General features: G+C 42.6%; 1 protein-coding gene across 6 annotated transcripts in view; it reads left to right on the plus strand.

The window, feature by feature from the left end:
- Positions 1-20,965, plus strand: part of frmd3 (FERM domain containing 3) — a 53,000-nt gene that overhangs the window by 6,886 nt on the left and 25,149 nt on the right. For 3 of the 6 annotated variants that reach the window (XM_015972771.3, XM_054731520.2, XM_015972775.3), the window contains exons 2-5: positions 15,097-15,201; positions 15,880-15,922; positions 19,553-19,631; positions 20,563-20,660. In XM_015972771.3, the coding sequence (XP_015828257.1) occupies positions 15,097-15,201; positions 15,880-15,922; positions 19,553-19,631; positions 20,563-20,660 (325 nt within the window). Of the gene's footprint in view, positions 1-15,096; positions 15,202-15,879; positions 15,923-19,549; positions 19,632-20,562; positions 20,661-20,965 lie in introns of all 6 variants that reach the window. The other 3 variants (XM_015972770.3, XM_015972772.3, XM_015972774.3) reach the window with 1 other exon arrangement.

A 20,965-nucleotide genomic window follows, 5' to 3' on the forward strand; every position in this document is an offset into this window, starting at 1 on the left:
ACACAAACACAGATTTCCAAGACACAAACCACTGTTAAGCAAAAAGAACATTAGGGCTCGTCTCAATTTTGCTAAAAAAAAAAACACCTCAATGATTGCCAAGACTTTTGGGAAAATACCTCGTGGACTGATGAGACAAAAGATGAACTTTTTGGAAGGCAAATGTCCCGTTACATCTGGCGTAGAAGTAACACAGCATTTCAGACAAAGAACATCATACCAACAGTAAAACATGGTGGTGGTAGTGTGATGGTCTGGGGTTGTTTTGCTGCTTCAGGAACTGGAAGGCTTGCTGTGGTAAATGGAACCATGAATTCTACTGTCTACCAAAACATCCTGAAGGAGAACGTCCGGCCATCTGTTTGTCAACTAAAGCTGAAGCCATCTTGGGTGCTGCAGCAGGACAATGACCCAAAACACACCAGCAAATCCACCTCTGAATGGCTGAAGAACAACAAAATGAAGACTTTGGAGTGGCCTAGTCAAAGTCCTGACCTGAATCCTATTGAGATGCTATGGCATAACCTTAAAAAGGCGGTTCATGCTAGAAAACCCTCAAATAAAGCTGAATTACAACAATTCTGCAAAGATGAGTGGACCAAAATTCCTCCAGAGTGCTGTAAAAGACTCGTAGCAAGTTATCACAAATGCTTGATTGCAGTTATTGCTGCTAAGGGACGCCCAAACAGTTATTAGGTTCAGGGGGCAATTACTTTCTCATACAGGGCAATGCAGGTTTGGATTCTGTTCTCTCCCTAAATAATAAAAACCATCATTTCAAAACTGCATTTTGTGTTTACTTGTGTTATCTTTGATTAATGGTTAAATGTGTTTGATGATCAGAAACATTTTGTGTGACAAGCATGCAAAAGAATAAGAAACCAGGAAGGGGGCAAATAGTTTTTCACACCACTGTAATATATTTGGCTGCATTTTTCTTCCTATTCAGATTTTTGTTGTTTTGGGGGAGAATGTCAAATAAATTAGTATTCACCCAAATAGTTGTTTTTTCACAATCAAGAAATGCTGTGTTTTTGTTATGTAGCCTGCATAATATTTGTGTGCATGTAAGTATGACATGATCACCCTGAAGGATGTGTGCACACTCTTTTGCAGCAAATATAAATATTTCATTTCATTTTATTTTTCAAATCAGCCCAGTCACCTGCAAGTAGCATTTTTAACTAATGTCCTCATATTTATCTGTCACTGGGAAATTTTGAACTCTGCAGAAATAAATGAACCCGCTTCATGCATTCACTCACGCCTGCAGTGGTTCCGTTATCTTCCTACTTGTTAAACCTCCTGCCATCCTGTGAGTTAGTGTCCAGCTCCACCGACTTTAATGATGATCCATTTTAACAGAAAATGCCCCTGCTTCCATTTATCAGAATTTACGGCTGTACTTGTAAGAGAATTAGGTTTTGTGCCCAGCCACTCACTCTGTGCACGTGCACACGACATAGTGTGTTCATCTGAGTGTGTTCCCATGAAGTGTGTGAGGAGCTTTAGGATCAGCTGACATGTTTCTGTCCCTCGCTCTGGCAGAAGGTCACTGAGTTGGCGCTCAGAGGGATGCTGATGATTATCCGCTGCATCATAATCATGGAAGGACTGAAGGTTGAAGTAAATCTGGAATTGAAATCATTTTCACTTCTTTTAAATCTAAACTGAAATCTGTTTGGTTTTGAGAATGTTTATATAAAGTTGTTCAATTTCTGTCAACTTTACATGCAGAAACAAAGTGAAACATAAAGTTAAAAAGATGTTTCCATCAATTATGGCTTAATGAATTTAGTAAATGGAGCTGAAGATAAAACATCTGAAATCTGCTTCCTGTCAAGTAAACACTTTAAATTCCTTTTTATTTTTATTTTTTACCAAATCAAAGTACTTTACATCCTTATGGTACTACAGGAAAGTCAAAGGATCAAGACAAGAGCTGATAAATGTCGAAGCAAGCAAGTGTTTCCATATAATAAGACTATAACTCAATAATTAAGCATCTTTCACAGAAAAAAAATCACAAAAACCCCTCAAAAATAAAGTTTGATTAAAAAGGAAAAAAGCAAAAGAATAAAGATTATTAAAAAGACATTAAAAACAAATGAATAAAAATGTTTTTTAATTATTTCATTTATTATTAAAATAGAAAATACGATATTAACAACAAAATGAGGTTTCTCAAACCAAGAAAATGAAAAGGGAACAGAAAGAAGAAAACTTATGTTATCTGCCCCTTTTTAACTAAAATGACATTTTTACACTGAAATAACATAATTATAAATTAGCCTATACAAAGTAATTGCTTGACTGGTTAGCTAACTAGAGTTCAATTTGTAAAGAAAGAAAAAAATTAATAATTCAATAAGCTAAAGGATTTTTGCGCATATACCTATTCATGCATTTATACATTAAAGTGCATCACATGCCCATATGGTCACACATACTTCATATATACATATACATATAGATATACACACGTATCCACTGCATATACACATAAACAAACATACATACATATTTATACATACACACACGAATGCACCTACACACATCTTCTATAGCTTTATTTATTTATTTATTTTATAGAATTTATTTGCACGTATATGATTCCAGTATTTCATTTGTAATTAGTTTTTTGAAAGTAAATATCATTTTCGCATCCATGATTACATTACCTAGCTTATTCCATATTTTAACTCCATATATAGAGACACAGCGCTCCTTTATAATTATTCTATGCTTAGGTATTGTAAATAATTCATGTCCTTTTAGTTCATATTTACTCGGTCTTTTTATTAAGAAAAAGGAATTAGGTAAAATAAATAACTAATAAATAATTTTAAATACTAGGCAGCTGCTTTTTACAGATGTACCGGTTATCAATTCAACGTAAAAAAAATAAAGGGAGGTAATTCCAAAAAAAAGAGAAGAAAATAGATGTTTGGCCATTTTTAAATGGACAAAAATATGCAAAATGAAACAAAAAGAAGCAAAAACAATAAGTTAATTGTGTGTTGCTGTATTCTGAACACTAAGTCCGAGCTTTACTTCAACTGTCCGTTTGAGTTTCTGTATGGCTTTCATCAGATTGATTTATCTCAGTTGCTCATTAAGGCTGCAGATCAGTTTATACTAACAAACTTACAGTTGTTGTGACTTTATTAAGATTGACACTTCTAATAATAACAGAGAAAACATTTTGCCAGGCATGCTCAAAAGTCTGCTTAGTTATGCTGAAGCTTAATGGGTAAATAACAGAAAATCAATCTGACGTCTATCTTTTCCTCATAAAGCAGCAGCAGTTACATGATAAATGGGAAAACCATGAAATATAGTATTATTTGTGCTTTCTGTTACTTGTTAAACTGGTTTGTGTTCAGGTAAAGAAGTCACATTATGGTTTTTAATCGCCCTCTGCTCTCTCCTGGGCATCTCGTCGTTCACTTCCTGACAGGCGATGCAGGTAGAGCACTGGAGTTGGAGTCCTCGGGAATTCAGTTATTTTCCAGCAGCGTGTCGGCTCAGACAATCAGGGATGCTGTGTCATGAAATGAGCTGTGTAACAGTCGATAAAGACCACTCATAATTGAGCTGGCGAGTATTAAATAGCAATTGGAGCATAAATAGCACAGGGCACACATTGTCCTTCTGGATGAGTCATTGTAACAAAGTCATGATCTGGAAAAAGAAGACTGCAAATGAAGTTGGTTTTATCAATATAAAAGAAATCTCTAAAGGATGTGTGTTTTAATAGGAGAAACTGGTTTCTGAGAGACTGCAGCAGACTTAGGTTGGAGGGTGGAAAGTCTTGTAGCATGATGAATTGTCCATTTTTGACCTAAAAGGCCCTGCTCTGGTTTGCTGTGCTCAAAGCAAAACCAGAAGTTTCTGACACAAACCTAATCTGCATGAGATATTGCTCAAGGTCTCATGCTCTGCTTCTAAACTGTTTCTTCCTTTCCAGCTCAAGAGAAGAATGAAGACAAAGGACTCTTTCTTTTAATAAATCAGAAGAACTCTTATATTTGATAAAGCTAATCAAACTAAGTGTTAGTCCAATAATAAAATGTGAACCAATCTGTGAAATGACAATGTTTATGATCAGTAGTTTTTAATAAGTAATGTAACTTTAAACTAGCTGTACTAGACATTCTCATCCATGTAATGTTAAGTCACATGACACATTTCCTTTTTCTGATCCAATCAGAACCATTTTATGGTTCATTAAATAATATGTAAATTTAATCGTTACAGTCTAAAAGGTCTACAGTGATATTTCTGGCCCATCTCAAGGTCCTGCAACACCTTGAAGGGCCTATAGATCCTTGTTAGAGGGAAGCTTAAAGTAAGCAACAAACCACAATGGATGCCATCAGCAGCAGCAGCTTTATTTATAAAGAACTTTGCATTAATCAGAGGTCAAACCAAAGGTTCGTACACCACGTCAACATTAAAACAAGGTTGAACCCTGAGAGGCCCAGCAGAGCATTAAACAAGTAAGAACAAAAGATAGCCCTGCCGCCTCTAGCCACACGTAGCTAGGTGAGTGCAGCTTGGCTAACTCCTGAATAAAGGGAGTTATTTCCAATGAGATGAGAACAGAATGGAAAAGGCAGGAATATAAATGCACCATCATTTATTTGAGTTGATTGAGATTCTTCAGCTGCTATAGGGAGTAGATCTTCTGCTTCTTTTAGGGGTTTCCAACTTTACGTCCTGGGAGAGGATGGTTTCCTGAAGGTGGGATGTCCATGAATATCTTCATTGTTTCAGCTGTACTGAGCTCCTGGTCACGGTCACCACACCAGGTTGCCAGATCTAATCAAAAGGCAGTCTCATGAGCATGTCTGATGAGAGTTGTGTCATCTGAAAACTTGAGCAGTTTGACAGGAAGGAGATCAGAGGTAGAGCTTTTAGTGGTTTGTTTCTGTGCTTGTTTTTTGTTGGAAATTCACTTTAGTGATGTTGGTTTTGCGTATGTCTTTTGTTTCACATGTATTTATTAGATTTGCATGGCTTTTTTGTAATTTAATAAATGGTGCAATTTAAAGGCAATCCTTTTCCGAACCAAAAACTCCCGAGGACAGATTTGAATGAACCTCTCAAAGTTGATAGTTTTCTAGTTTTCCTGCTTCGTTTTTGTTTGCTTGTCTGGGGGTCTGTGGGACTCAGATGACAGTAAGGGCCTTGCTACATTGAGACAGAAACAGAACAGGGATATGCTTGCAGACTAAAGTTAGAGTGCACTTTGCCTTTTGCTAAACTCAGTTGGCCTTTTGCCACGGCTCAGCCTAGAGTGTGCGTTTGCATGTGTGTGTTGAAGCTAGTCTGAGAAAGGAGCACTTTGCTTTCATTAGGTGAGATCATGTAAAAACAGGGTGACCAGGTAAATTTTTAATGTCCAGCCTTTGGAAATATAAAATATGTATTCAGTCGTTGTTGGATTCTTTATATCTCTCTTTTGCACTCTGTCGCTTTTTCGTCGCCTCGCTATCTTCCAACCTCACTTCTGTTTTTAGCTCTGATCTTTCCTTCAGCCTCTCGGCATGGCTGGCCCGGTTTTGCTCTCAGTCGTCTCACACGGCATCAGTCCACGATTGTCTTACCTTCAAACCAGACAGAGGAGAAAGGTGTTTTAGATGATCTAACTAGAAACAGCTCACCATCCATCCATCCATTTTCATCCGCTCATCCGGAGTCGGGTCGCGGGGGCAGTAGCCTAAGGTGAGAGGCCCAGACTTCCCTCTCCTCAGCCACTTGGGCCAGCTCCTCCGGGGGAATCCCAAGGCATTCCCTGGCCAGGTGAGAGACATAGTCCCTCCACCGTGTCCTGGGTCTACCTTTAGGTCTCCTCCTGGTTGGACGTGCCTGGAAAACGTCACCAGGGAGGCGTCCGGGAGGCATCCTGACCAGATGCCCGAGCCACCTCAACTGGCTCCTCTCGATGTGGAGGAATAGCAGGTCTACTCTGAGCCCCTCCCGGACGACCGAGCTTCTCACCCTATCTCTGAGGGAGAGCCCAGCCACTCTTCGGAGAAAACTCATTTCGGCCACTTGTATCCGCGATCTCATTCTTTCGGTCACTACTCAAAGCTCATGACCAGGTGAGGGTAGGAACGTAGATCCACCGGTAAATCGAGAGCTTCGCCTTCTGACTCAGCTCTCTCTTCACCACAACAGACCGGTACAACGCCTGCATCACTGCAGATGCAGCACCAATCCGCCTATCGATCTCACGCTCCAGTTTTCCCTCACTCGTGAACAAGACCCCGAGATACTTAAACTCCTCCACTTGGGGCAGCACCTCATCCCTGACCCAGAGAAGGTATTCTACCCTTTTCCAAATCAAGACCATGGTCTCAGATTTAGAGGAGCTGATTCTCATCCCAGCTGCTTCACACTCGGCTGCGAACCGCTCCAGCGAAAGCTGAAGATCACGTTCTGATGAAGCCAACAGGACCACATCATCTGCAAAAAGCAGGGACCTTATCCTCAGTCCCCCAAAACGGATGCCCTCCACACCTTGGCTGTGCTTAGAAATCCTGTCCATAAAGGTAATGAACAGAATCGGTGACAAAGGGCAGCCTTGGTGGAATCCAACTCTCACTGGGAATGAGCCTGACTTACTGCCGGCAATGCGGACCAAGCTCTGACACCGGTCATACAGGGACCTAACAGCCCGTATCAGAGGGCCTGGTACCCCATACTCCCGGAGTAACCCCCACAGGGCCCCCCGAGGGATGCGGTCAAAGCACCTTCTCCAAATCCACAAAACACATGTAGACTGGTTGGCAAATTCCCACGCACCCTCCAGGATCCCCTAAGGGTATAGAGCTGGTCCAGTGTTCCAAGGCCAGGACAAAAACCACATTGCTCCTCCTGAATCTGAGTTTCAACAATCCGATGGACCCTCCTCTCCAGAACCCCTGAATAGTCCTTACCAGGAAGGCTCAGGAGTGTGATCCCTCTAAAGTTTGAACACACCCTGCTGCTCCCCTTTTTAAATAAGGGGACCACCACCCCGGTCTGCCAGTCCAGTGGGACTGCCCCAAATGTCCACGCGATATTGCAGAGCCACGTCAGCCAACACAGCCCCACAACATCCAGAGCCTTAAGGAACTTCGGGCAGATCTCATCCACCCCTGGAGCCTTGCCACAGAAGAGCTTTTTAACCACCTCAATGACCTCAGCACCAGAGAGGCCAACCCAAAGTCCCCAGACTCTGCCTCCTCACTGGAAGATGTGTCGGTGGGATTGAGGAGGTCTTCGAAATATTCTGCCCACCGATCCACAACGTCCTGAGTAGAGGTCAGCAGCACACCATCCCCACTATAGATAGTGTTGGTAGCGCACTGCTTTCCCACCCTGAGGCGCCGGATGGTGGACCAGAATCTCCTCGAAGCCATACTGAAGTCTTGCTCCATGGTCTCACCGAACTCCTCCCATGCCCGGGTTTTTGCCTTGGCGACCACCTGAGCCACGTTCCGCTTGGACTGCCGGTACTCGTCAGCTGCCTCTGGAGTCCCACAGGCCAACAAGACCTGATAGGAATTTTTCTTCAGCTTGACAGCATCCCTGACCGCCGGTTTCCACCAGTGGGTTCGGGGGTTGCCACCACGACAGGCACCGACGATCCTGCGACCACAGCTCTGGTCGGCAGCCTCAACAATGGAGGCACGGAACAGGATCCATTCAGACTCAATGTCCCCCGCCTCCCCCGGAACATTTTGGAAGTTCTGTCGGAGGTGGGAATTGAAGCTCTTTCTGACAGGAGACTCTGACAGAAGTTCCCAGAAGACCCTCACGATATGTTTGGGCCTACCTGGTCTGATCAGCATCCTCCCCCACCATCTGAGCCAACTCACCACCAGGTAGTGGTCAGTTAACAGCTCCGCCCCTCTCTTCACCCCAGTGTCCAAGACATGCGGCCGTAGGTCAGATGAAACAACAACAAATTTGATCATCGAGCTACGGCCTGGGGTATCCTGGTGCCAAGAGCACATATGGACACCTTTATGTCTGAACATGGTGTTCATTATGGACAATCCATGACTGGCACAGAAGTCCAATAACAAAAGAAGAAGAAGAAAGAAGAAAATATAATTCCGATAGCGCCTCTCAAGATAAAAATCACGAGGCGCTTCACAAAAACAAAAAATGTAAAAATATAAAGAAGAATTTAGAAAATGGTTAAAAATATATTTAAAATGAGCAAAAAATAGACAATTGTGATTAAAAAAATGTTAAGAAAGAGAGAGAGTGAATAGGAAAGAGGGAAATTAGTTGATCCTGAGGAAGGTGGAATAGGTGGGGAGAGCAGAATAAAGAGAGTGGTGAAGAAGGTCATACAAAAGCCAGCTTGAACAAGTGAGTCTTCAGCTGTTTTTTAAAGGAGACCACTGAGTCCACTGATCTCAGGCTCAGGGGGAGAGAGTTCCAGAGTCTGGGGGCCACAGCAGCAAATGATCTGTCGCCTTTGGTCTTTTGCCTGGTGCTGCACAACCAGTAGGCTTTGATCACTGGACCTCAGGGACCTGCTGGGGGTGTAGGGACTAAGAAAGTCACCAATGTAAGATGGTGCTTGTCCATGTAAGGCCCTATAGACCAGGACCAGAATCTTGAAATGAACCCTGACCTTTACTGGCAGCCAATGAAGCTGGAGGAGAAGCGGGGTGATGTGGGTGTGTTTGGAGGATTTGGTCAGAAGCCGAGCACAGGCGTTCTGAAACACCTGTAGACGGTTCAGGGAGGTTCTGCTCAGACACGTGAAAAGAGAGTTACAGTAGTCTAACCCCAAAATTCCACTATCTCCGCTCCGCCCCCACCCTCTGCTGCCGCTCGCTTCCAAACTCAAATTATACTATACCCGCTCTACAATGGCTCTGCTCCGGTGCGGAGATCTGAGGTGCGCAAACAGGCATGCGCGGGATTTTCGAGATCTTGCGATACAGTCCGAGCAATAAACGCGGAAGTTGGATCCAAACACCCGTTGTGTGGGAGAAGCATCGAAATGAACTGTTTAATCTGCCCATCATTTGTGTTGAGAGATCAGCAGTGTTTGGATCAACAAAGGGTGACTACTTTGATAGTAGAAACTGTATTTATGGCTTATTTTTGTGCATTTAAAGTTCAACCGCCATTGATAGTTGTTAAAAGTTGTAAAACCTGTGCATATGAAACAAAAAAATAAAAACGCCTTTTGTTTATCGATTTATTGTGAAATAATGGAAGTTGTGCTTGCTCCCTTTCCTGCTGGGCGGTTGTGATTTCTGTCCATTGACTGCGGAGGTGCTCCGGCGTCCGGCAAAAATAGAATAGATCCTATTTTTGCCAGATGGCGGAACAGCGGGTGGCGCACTGCGCCGCACGGCCGCAGTAGTGGAACAGCTCTGATTGACTACAATAGGACCGTTTTTGCTGCGGAGTTCGTGCCGGAGCGGAGCGGAAAAAGTGGAATTTTGGGGTAAGCGTGAGGAGATGAAGGTGTGGACAACTGTTTCAAGTTCAGAGCGGGACAGAATGGGACTCAGCTTAGCAATGTTCCTGAGATGGAAGAAGGAAGAGCAAACAAGAGAACTGACATGAGAATCCAGAGTGACAGTTGGGTCAAAGGTCACGCCAAGATTCCTGACGGAAGGTTTGGTGTGAGAAGCAAGCTGACCAAGAGAGTCTCTGACTTTGGAAACCAGCTTGTCTGGGGCACAGATGAGGATCTCAGTCTTATCTTCATTCAGCTGTAGAAAGCTTGGGTAGTCTGAACTGTAGTTTGGTGCATAAGCACAGACCACAGTCAGATCCCGTCCCCCACACGTAGGCGGAGGGAGGCTACCCTCTCATTCACTGCGGTAAACCCCAACGTACAGGCACCAAGATGGGGGCAGCTAGTATGCCCACCCCTACTCGGCGCCTCTCAGTGGGAGCAACTCCAGAGTGGTAGAAAGTCCAACCCCTCTCAAGGAAACTGGTTCTAGAGCCAGAGCCATGCGTTGAGGTGTGTCCCACTATATCTAGTCAGAACCTCTCAACCTCACACACCAACTCAGGCTCCTTCCCCACCAGAGAGGTGACATTCCATGTGCCAAGAGCCAGCTTCTGTAGCCGAGGATCAGACCGCCAAGGGCCCAGCCCTCGACTACCTCCCGTCACACACTGCACCCGACCCTTTTGGCCCCTCCCACGAGTGGTGAGCCCATGGGAAGGGGGACCCATGTTTCCTCTTCGGGCTGTGCCCGGCCGGGCTCCATGGGTGAAAGCCCGGCCACGAGGCGCTCACCAACGTGCCCCATCTCCAGGCCTGGCTCCAGAGGGGGGCCCCGGTGATCCACGTCTAGGCGAGGGAACACGGTTTCCATTTATATAATTCATCATAAGAGGTCTTCTGGCTGCTCTTTGTCTGATCCCTCACCTAGGACCTGTTTGCCATGGGTGACCCTACCAGAGGCAGATAACCTTAGACAACTTAGCTCCTAGGATCATTGAGACACTCAAACCTCTCCACCACGGTAAGGTGGCAGCCCAGGGAGAAGCTCACACAGATTCTTTTTTTTATCTCTTCTCAGGGTGATTTGTCTGTTTTCTCTTTGGATTTAGCAGCTTAGTAACACCCTTGTCGCAGATCTACTGCGGAGGTGAAGAAACACCTCACATATGATGAGGTCTCATTTAAACCACAATTCAAAACTGAGAGTCAAATAATTAATTGAGACATTTTACATAGTGCCTCCGCTGATTTACTTTTTGCTGCCACTCACATACAAGGGTAAATCTGAATCAGCCAATGAGAGAGACCACCAACTTTTATCTTTTTTGGGGGGGGGGAGGGGTCAGGTCAAAGGGTTCTTTCAGCTGTTATCTCTACTGTTCGGGCTTGGATTATCTAGAACATTTCTGATGTTTCTGCACGTTCCTCTTTACATTTTCATCTGCATGTATCAATTAGTTCATTAATGCTCAACCAACTCATCAGTCATGATTTAATGAATACATTTACTGGACCAGGCTTAAGCATTATGTCACAATATTTTCACATTCTTTAAATGTAATTGACAGCAGAGCCTAGTCTTCACTAAATTAGTTTAATACATATTTCAACTTGAGATGTCCGATCTCATCGGCTGATTTTGGCATTTAAATGTAATATTGGAAATTATCAGTATTGGTTTTTGTTCTTTTAATGACACAACTTATTAACCTAGAAATCTAGACAAACTGTGGTATTCGCAAAGTATTTTGCTCTACAGATTGATCCAGCCACCCTCCATTGTAGCCTCAGCAGGTCTATCACTGGCTCGACTGAATATAGGCCGTGCCAATCACAGCGCTCTATGTTTGTAGAGGGCTTAGTTCCAGCAGAGCTGCAACAAAGACGGCATGGGCTTAAGAATGGCGCTGGTTTGAAACAACTTTGCGCAATTTATTCTTGGGCTTTTCTTTAGTTTCTTTTAGAAAACAATGTTGTCAATTTGTTGTTACGGCGAGCCAGCATCAGGTTGTTTATAAGTGGGGTAACCATTGTGGTAATGTGGCACAACCGTGTCCTTTTTAGAAAAGATCATGCAATGATGGTACTAAAGGAGAATGGGGGCGGTCCCTGTGCTACAGCGAAATTCCATTTATCTTGGAGATAACTTGCTTTTCATCAAAGCCACACTCATTACATAGACACGGTGCTCCTAACGGTGTCTGTCCTCCACAATCCTTTTGCAGTCTCTGTCGATCTGACTTCCAGCTCTATTGGAGAGAAGCTCCTGGAATGCTGCATCACTCCAGTTTATCATCTCAGCTGGTTCTGTTTGCCAAAGTGAAACTTACTGCCCGAGTTTACTTTCATTTTCGCTATAGTTGCCGGCCAGAGCTCGGCAGTAACTCCCCACGTGATGATGACGCCTCCCTTTGTTGTGCCAAGGTATAAAATGCATTCACAAGTCTGTCGTCGTTGCAATTTTACTACCAAGCGTGGTGGCAAGAATGCGTTAAATGGCACATTTGAAAGAAACATGACATGACAGGACTACTGATCTAGCATTGCATCCTTTTCGTGCTTTCATGTGTTTTGTGTTTTCTCTGCTTCACTTTGTTCAACTGAGGTGTTAAACTCATGCAGCTACCATGTCTGCTTGTTTAGGACCACCAGAAGCCCTCTGAGAAAATAGAGCTGTATGCGTGTTTTTAATTTTGCCTTTAGTTAATATACTACCTATAACACATTAGCCAAGCCAACTTTATTTATAAAGCACTTTAAAAGAGCAGTCCAAAGTGCTGCACACACAAGTAAAACACAAAACACTTAAAACTGTTCAATTCAATTCAATCCAAAAATACTTTATTAACCCCAGAGGGAAATTGATTGCTGTAGTAGCTCAAAGAGTTATTGTATATTACCATGGCTGTTGGCAGGAAGGATCTCCAGTAGCGGTCAGTGTTGCAGTGAAACTGAAGAAGCCTCTGACTGAAGACACTCTTCCGTTGTCGGACAGTCTTGTGAAGAGAATGCTCAGGGTTGTCCTTCATTTTCTTGATTCTCTGGAGAATCCTTCTTTGCATTATCTCCTCCAGCGGTTCCGAAACTGCCAAAACTTTGGCTGAGTCCTTGAAAGGGCTTGGAGTTCCTCCATCTTGTTGGCCAGTGATCTCACATCGCCCATTATGATCGATGGAAGAGATGGTTTGAATTTCCTCTTTCTCTGTCTCCGTTTTGCTCCCGCTCTGCAACCACGCTTCTTGCGTTTTAGCTCATTTGGGATTTGTGGCTTCAGTTGAGGTATTATTTCAGCCTTTCCGATGTTAATCAGCTGCTCCCTATTGTAAACCAGCTTGTTGCCATGGTTACACATCATAACAAATGCTCAAAAAGTGAAAAAAGCTAAAAAAATAGCAGTAAAAATCCTTCAAGCTTCACAGCACCAGAAACCGAAAAGTAAAGTGTCCAAAAAATACAGTTTTTCTTGAGAAACTAGAAGAAAAAATGCCCAAGAAAAGGCAAAACTTACATATAGTCAACAGAGCTACTCCAACATGCAGCCACCCAGAGCAGCGCAGTTCCGGGAAAAAAATAAAAATAAAAAAAAGGGTTATAAAAATGGTTATAAACGGTTAAAAACACAGAGGAATAAAAAACAATAGTCTAATAAAACATACAAGTGATACTCAGACTGGATCAAGAGCCACACCGAACAAATGGGTCTTCAAAAGTGATTTAAACATATCTAAAGAGGTGGCCGTCCTAATGTGTGCTGGCAGTGTGTTCCACAATCGAGGTGCCGCAACAGCAAAGGTCCTATCCCCTCTGAGCTTGCAATATAACAAGGAGCAACTGGTTAGTTGTCCTAAGTACCCGAGCAGACGATTGATTTTGGAGTAGCTCAGAAAGGTGAGGTGGAGCAAGACCATGTAGAGACGTATCAACAAATAAAAGGGAATGATAAAGGAATGACTCACCAGAAGCCTCCCTCAAATACATTTGCATCCACAAAATAAAAAATCATCTAAATGATTGAAGAATACCGAATCTGGACACCGGCATTTACAATTTATAACAAATTTACAGAGAAATACGTTGTCACTGATATATGTGTGAGAATTAGGTGCTGTTTGTTTTTTCAGGGTGGGAGGGGGATTACAGGGAATGCTTTATACATGTTGATGCATTATTAATTGAAAACCTAAAAACATGTTATGGGAAAAATACCAAGTTCATCTAAATCCTAAATACAAACGAGCTTGAGTGAAAAGTTGTTTTATTGAAAGACCTATGACTTTTTCTTTGAGGCTCTTCACATCCTGATTGTGTGCAGACTGACTGGAAATTAGGTCATGTAAAAGAATATATGTTTTCCCCTGCCTGCAGACGATGCATGTTTTATACGAATAAAATCAGAGGGTTTCTGCTGGGACTGACACAGTCTCAGAAACAGGAAGCAAATCAAGCAGGTGAAACCTTCAGAGAACAACAGATCTAAAAGAAGATGTAATAAAGACAACAATTAGCAAAAGGATGTCCCTGGAGCAGATACATTATGCTCTATTTGTTTTTATTACAGAACATTTTGATGCAAACTCATTGAGCTAACCAAACCTCATGGAGTTTAGTCTGAACAACCATCAGCTTGAGACGACCTCAGCTGGGGTCCATTACTTACGATGCACTTTAGAGGCAAACGTCTGCACTTTGAAACAGCATGCAAAGCTAAGGACTTCCCTTAATGTCCTTATCTTGTTTGCTGACAAGAAACCGAACTTAGTGGCTGATGCTGATGTTGCAGGACAAGTAGATGGAAAAAGAAAACGGCAGAGATGCAGCTTTCATGGTTGAATCAGATCACTCTCAGTCATCTTCAGCAGAACGTAAACAGGAAGTGAGGCGCTGTTTGCAGAGAGAATGTTTACAGCGGTGCTGATGGGCTGTTTCGCCCGTTCTATTGGCTTCATGAGTCTGAACGAACAGCTGTGAGTCTGTAAGTGTGTTAATGGGTTCATGGGCGTCGGATGGATCGTTACAAATGGAGGGTTTTCCTTTGGATCAATTAGTCCTGGGATGACTGGATTCAGATCCAAAGAAGTCATGTGGAAGGCTGATCTGTGATGCATGTTATGAAATGAATATCGACAGCTGTAATCGATGAACAATGTGTAGTTGTGCATGTTTGGTGGGGTTTTTTTTGAGTGTGTGTTTGTGTGTGTGTGTGTTGGGGGGGGGGGGTTGTCTGAGCATCCGTCTGAGTGTATAAATGCTGAGGAGCAGGTGATAAGTGCAGAATGATTATTGATTGCTGGGTGTTTATGAAGTGTTGAGCATCTTTGGAGGCTGAGTCAACAATATGACCACAGCAGCTATATCATCACCTAGAGGCCAAAAAGCTGCATGTGCTGCTTTTTCACCTAATCAGTCCTACACCCCGCTGGTGTGATGTACAGAATTATTACCCCATAGGGGGTGATTCACCGTGGATCCTGGCTGTGTTGTCTCTTTCATTAGAGAGAGAGAGTGTGTGTGTGTGTGTGTGTGTGTGTGTGTGTGTGTGTGTGTGTGTGTTTTCCAGTCATGCTCAGATCTCAATACATCAAACTGAACTTGTGTTTGGTTTTTTGCAGAGAGACACCAAAGGTCAGTTCCTGTTGGACCACGTGTGTAACCACTACAACCTCCTGGAGAAGGACTACTTTGGGATTCGATATGTGGACCCTGAGAAACAAAGGGTAACAGCTACTGCCAGTAATATTTGTCGTTATTGCATTTCATTTACATATTCTGTAATGGCAGTTTTTCATGCTGTTTGAACCTGAAAATAGTCTCCTACATCTATCTGCCTGATTAGCTTCTGATAGAAATTGATGGGAATAGCTCAGATTAGAAAAGCCTGACAGATCTACCTCAAATTGAAAGTTAGCATTCATGGACTCATCCCTCTTGGCTCACAGGAAACAGCAGTGGACATCTTGGCTAGTTTAAGCTAATCGTTAGCATTAGAAACACCACCACACAGCAGAACTTCTCAAGACCTGAGTTATTTGTGGAGATAAAACATCAGTGTTGCAAGTCAGTGGTAGAGTTGAGTTGCTGTTCTCCAACACAAGATGTACAAATATTAGGAAATGAGACTCCAAAACCTGCTGTCTGAAGCTCAGCTGTGATGCGGGCAACTTTTAGGTCTGAGATTCAGTAGTTCAGTAATAGAGACCCTAATCTATTGAGAGTAAGCCACTTCAAGTTATTTTTTATTAGGCCATTACAAAACAATGAGTCTGATTTATATTTTTAATTTAACTTTTTAAAAATGCTCACACATTTAAGCACATATTAAACTTCCCAGCATCCTATACAGCCTTAATTTTGTGTATTTTTTTAGTCCTTCTTCTTTCCTTAATTTCTTTCAGCACTGGTTGGAGCCAAATAAGCCCGTGGTGAAGCAGATGAAATGTAAGTTTTTCTCTGTGTGTGTGTGTGTGTGTGTGTGTGTGTGTGTGTGTGTGTGTGTGTGTGTGTGTGTGTGTGTGTGTGTGTGTGTGTGTGTGTGTGTGTGAATACCCTTGTTTACGTGCCTTTGTCTCTTCGCGTGTTGTTTGAGAAGGTCAAGTTCTGTCTCAAACAAATAACACCACAGGGACTCCAGGAAGATCAAAATATCCTCCAAAGACAGCGCCAACGTGACCGGATTTGCCCAAAAAATCTGATGTTAAACGGCATGATAGGAAATTTTAATATTTAGGGTTTAAATAGGTTTAAACTAATGAACAATTCCTCGTGGACCTTTAAAGCCGAGAGTTTAGGTGTTATTTTCACCCATAATCACTGCTGCAACTGGTGACTAAAATCAGACGATGTCAGAATCATCCTCAGGCAGCCGTCAGGGAGACAAAGAGAGACCTGACGACAGACGAACTGACAGAAGGAGTTCTGCAGAGCCCTGGAACGACGCTGCTTTAGTGGATGTCTATATAAATATTTAAAACCTCATAGAGAAAAAGGTGAAGGGAAGCTATTTATACATGCTTGGTCGCAATAATGGTCACACCTACAATAACAATGAAAAAGCTGTGTGTGTGTGTGTGTGTGTGTGTGTGTGTGTGTGTGTGTGTGTGTGTGTGTGTGTGTGTGTGTGTGTGTGTGTCCAGCTATCTTCAAAGTAAACTTTTCCTTTAATTTTTCCTTCTTTTCTGACTTTTGATTTTCTTTCATCCGTTTCTTCCAATATCTGTTTTCCACACTGACTTTTTATTCCTGGGAAAAAAAGTTAAATCATTTGTTTTTATTTTTCCTGATCCTGAAACTCCTCATCCTTCATCTCCAGGATTTACGTACTGTCTTGAATCCCGTTCTCTCCTCTTCAGATTTTCTTTTCTCTTCTTCATAGTTTTACTTTTTGATCCTCAGTTCCATTCCGACAATTTCTCCTCTGCACTTCTTGATGTTTTAGATTTAGTTCTTCGCATCTTTGTTTTAGTTTTTTTTCTTCTCTGAATTAATCTGGGCCTCTTGCAGCATTCTCATCTCGTTGCTGAGGTCATTTACTTTTCTCCTCCTTTCTTCCAGATGCTTTCTGTCATCCTTCCAGTGTTTCTGCTCCATGGTCCCAAAATCTAATTATTATCAACAAACTTCAGATTTAACTGAATGACATCCCTTTTCTTTAGTTCATAGTTTTAGGATACAATTTCATCTGGAGATCTGCTTTTTACTATTTAAGGATGTAGATCTGCAGTTCACCCTCTTAAAGACTGTTCTTTTGGTCCAGATTCAAACGAATGAGCTATTAGTGGTGCGCTCTTCTCCAGCAAAAGAGAAATGATGGGCAAGCTGCAGATATTTTAGAAAAGTGAAGTGAGATGTCAGATTCAGGAAAGACAGAACCAGAGCAAGTTATGGGCCATTCCCATCTGTACCGGGTCGGCCCGGGCCGGGTAGCGTAGGTTGTTTACATATCTGGGTGGCCTGGTATTTTTCCGGGCCAACCAAGGCTCATTCTCAGCCCTCTTCTCGAGGGGGTCTGCTTCAGGCCGACCAGGGCCAACACACCCACTGCTGACAGCAAATTCACACCTTCCATTAGAGCAAGCCTCTGATTGGTGGGTAGAATCAGCCCACATGGGCTTAAGACAAGGATGTGTGGAATCAACCGGGCCAGGCAGGGGCCGACTGGGGCTACCCGGCCCGGGCCGACCCGGTACAGATGGGAATGGCCCAATAGAGGAACTAATTGAGAATGATGCACAGATTGGTAACGGAGCTAACGAGAGAGAATAATAGAGAAAGACAGAAAGAAGAGATGGACGAGAGAAGCTGACAGAGTGAAAAGGAAATGAGAGCGAGAGCAATCAAGGGAGAGTTGGACTGACACATCAGTCCTGCCTCTCGCAGGATTCTGTTAGAATCAGTGGCTGCGCCGGGGGGTGGGGGTAGCTGTAGCTACCCCTGGATTAGTATTGCGCCCCCAAGTAAATGTTAGATTTTTCTTTTTTTTTTTACAATTTATTTTTAATTTAACGTGTGGATGTGATAATATTTAACATACAACACAAAAATAATCAGTAAATTATCACATAGATAGTGAAAACTTGGGGCTGCATGGTGGCGCAGTTGTTAGCACTGTTGCCTCACAGCACAAAGGTTGCAGGTTAGAAACTCGGCTGCGGCCTTTCTGCGTGGAGTTGCGCGTTCTCCCCATGCATGTGTGGGTTTCCTCCGGGTACTCCGGTTTCCCCCACAGATCACAACATGCCCTACAGGTTATCAATTGTGAGTCGCTTTGGATAAAAGCGTCTGCTAATTGAATAAACATAAACATAAAACCAAAACAGGAAATTGATGTTAACCTTTGACCTCATTTTCCACCAGCAAACGAGTGAAAGGTAGAGCTAGTGGTACAATGGATCGGTTTTTGTTGCCCAAATTTCCACGGGTTCAGTCAGAAACTAATGAATCTTTGGAAGTGACCTCAGACCCACAAAAACCTACGGATCTGGATGAAGAGGGTCAACCCTCAGCCGCTGCAGCAGTCGAGGGTTTTGCCACTGGAAATGCTAACACTAACGTTAGCTAACCTTGCAACACTATAGATGGTTTTCTGTGTGGCTGTATGTGTTTATGATTTCATGGAAAAGTCAGCGATTGTTCATATGTTTATGATGCATATTAATGATTGTTTCAGGAGTTGTTGAGGTGTTGTGCACGCATGTGTATCTGCTAGTGTTGAAGGTGTTTTAGAGAACAATAGGTACGCATGACCACTTCCTTCATAGCACCCTCAATAAAAAGACTAGCTCCTTCATAGCACCTGCAGAAAAAAAATTCTGGAGTCGCCACTGGTTCGAATCACAGGTTTATGTGTGAATCTGTGGCTTGTTTTATCATATGAACTCTTTCTGTTTCTCTTTGTTGTTATAAATCACATTCATGAGACTGTTTCCATATTTCTGTGCCAAATAATTAAAAAAAAAAGGTTTCAAAAATGCTTCTGCCGTTCCTTAAGCCTGAGCAAATAAGCAGCTCAAGTTCTTAAGGAGCGGGTGGGAGGATTGCATCTTTCAAATTGCTCAGCATGTATTATGTAGATGTAGGTTGTTTTTATGGATAGATACATCAGAGGCTCCTGGCGTTAAAGGCAGGAAGGTACTGTAAAGATTTCTGGTTGCTTCTTTTCAAAAGCCCTTTTAGTGTTTTTAGCAGATTTGATAACAGCTATGTTCTAGGGTGGATTATAGACTTGACCTATGTTGATACTGAATAATACAAAATGCACAAATCAGACAAATAAATGCCTTTTAAGACTCAGTTCAGAGGAGAAAAATCCATTCCACTTCAAGTAAAATGTAAATGTTTGCATGAGAGGCTAAGATCTGTTCCCTTGTCTGTGTCCTCATTGCTGTTTCCCTTTTCACTTGCAAACAGTGTTTTATGTAAATTATTAATAACATTTTGCTTTTGTTTCCCTCAACTTTACTTGCTGTTACCGAATGCGTCCAATTTCCTCATCTCCTCCAAGAGATTGCATTGCATATGGAGAAATAGCCCTTGAAACTTCTCTGGTTGTGTTTTTTTTTTCTTTAGCAGCTCAGCAGCCGTACATGATGTGCTTCCGGGTCAAGTTCTACCCCCATGAACCGATGAAAATAAAAGAGGAGCTGACAAGGTGCGAACATTTATTTTGTTTTTGATGAGAAAGTGATGAAAGTGTTACTCATATGAGCCAAATGAAGTATTCAGATGAGTCTGATGTTGTAGATAAACTGAAAAGTTCAAATGGAAGTGCAGACAGTGCCGAACTCTTTAGAAGTCATTTGCTCGTGTCCCTCAGCATCCGTTTCCGTTCGGTTATTTGCTGATGTTTGCTTCAGTTTGCACAGTGTTATTCTAAGAGCACCAATTTCCTCTTAAACCTAATTTCCTCCAGTATTCGAGATGGTTGAGGAAAGAGAAATAGATTCACTGCCATATAAATTGTTCATCACAGATAAAATAATTCAGGAAGGGCAATAAAGTAAATGACGAGAAGGATAAAACTAATAACAATAAACTTCTAAATGCCTACTAGCTTCACCGGAACATGCACCCATCCCATCCTCCATGCTTCAGTTTGACAACCAGTTGAATGTGTCCGTTTACCTGCTGGTTTGGTTTGTTTGATCTCATTTGGAAACTCATCTGTATCCATAGCAACGCGTGTCCCCAGTTTCAGAGCCAACGAAGGACAAATCAGCGTGTCAGCAGCACGTCTGAACTTGCCTGTTTCCATAGTAACTTTGGTGCCGCTCTCCGTATGTTCAGCGTTTCTTTGGCAGTACCCTTGTCTTGTTTTGTTAATTGCTTCAGGAACATAATTTCTCTGCCATGGCTGTATTAGCGATTGCCCTTAAACCACTAGGAAATGCCACAGAGACAAGAGGCAGTTATGCATCTAATTAAGTCGCCTTTTATTAGAATAAATAATACATTTAGAATTTGATGCTCTAAAAACATTTTAGTCACATTTAGACCCTTTTCATGAAATTTTGATTTTGAAAATCAAGGACATCAAACTAATTTTAAAGCTGTTTTATTTCTTGTGGTTTGTGCTCTGTCAGGTATCTGTTGTACCTCCAGCTGAAGAGAGACATCTACCACGGCCGTCTCCTGTGTCCTTTCGCTGAGGCTGCATACCTGGGAGCCTGCATTGTTCAGGGTGAGGCCTGCTTATTCCTATTTAAACGTCAGGTTTCACCTGCCAGCACCTATGCAGCTCTGAACCCAATCCCCAAACAATTTCAGTTTAGGTCACACCGTCTTGCATCTAATCAATGATTGTCACACTAAATCAATGTCACAATAAAGGCTAACGACTCTGACAGCTCCTCGGGGGGTAGGGAGGAGGGGTAGTCGTAGGTAGTATCAGCTCTTTAAGCAACAATAGACAGCTACAATTTAAAAGCTTGACCCTCCCATGCTCCAGTCAGAATTGACAAAGCTACACGGACGAGAAGCGCAACC

The sequence above is a fragment of the Nothobranchius furzeri genome, chromosome 17 (assembly GCF_043380555.1).
Source record: "Nothobranchius furzeri strain GRZ-AD chromosome 17, NfurGRZ-RIMD1, whole genome shotgun sequence".
NCBI lineage: Eukaryota > Metazoa > Chordata > Actinopteri > Cyprinodontiformes > Nothobranchiidae > Nothobranchius > Nothobranchius furzeri.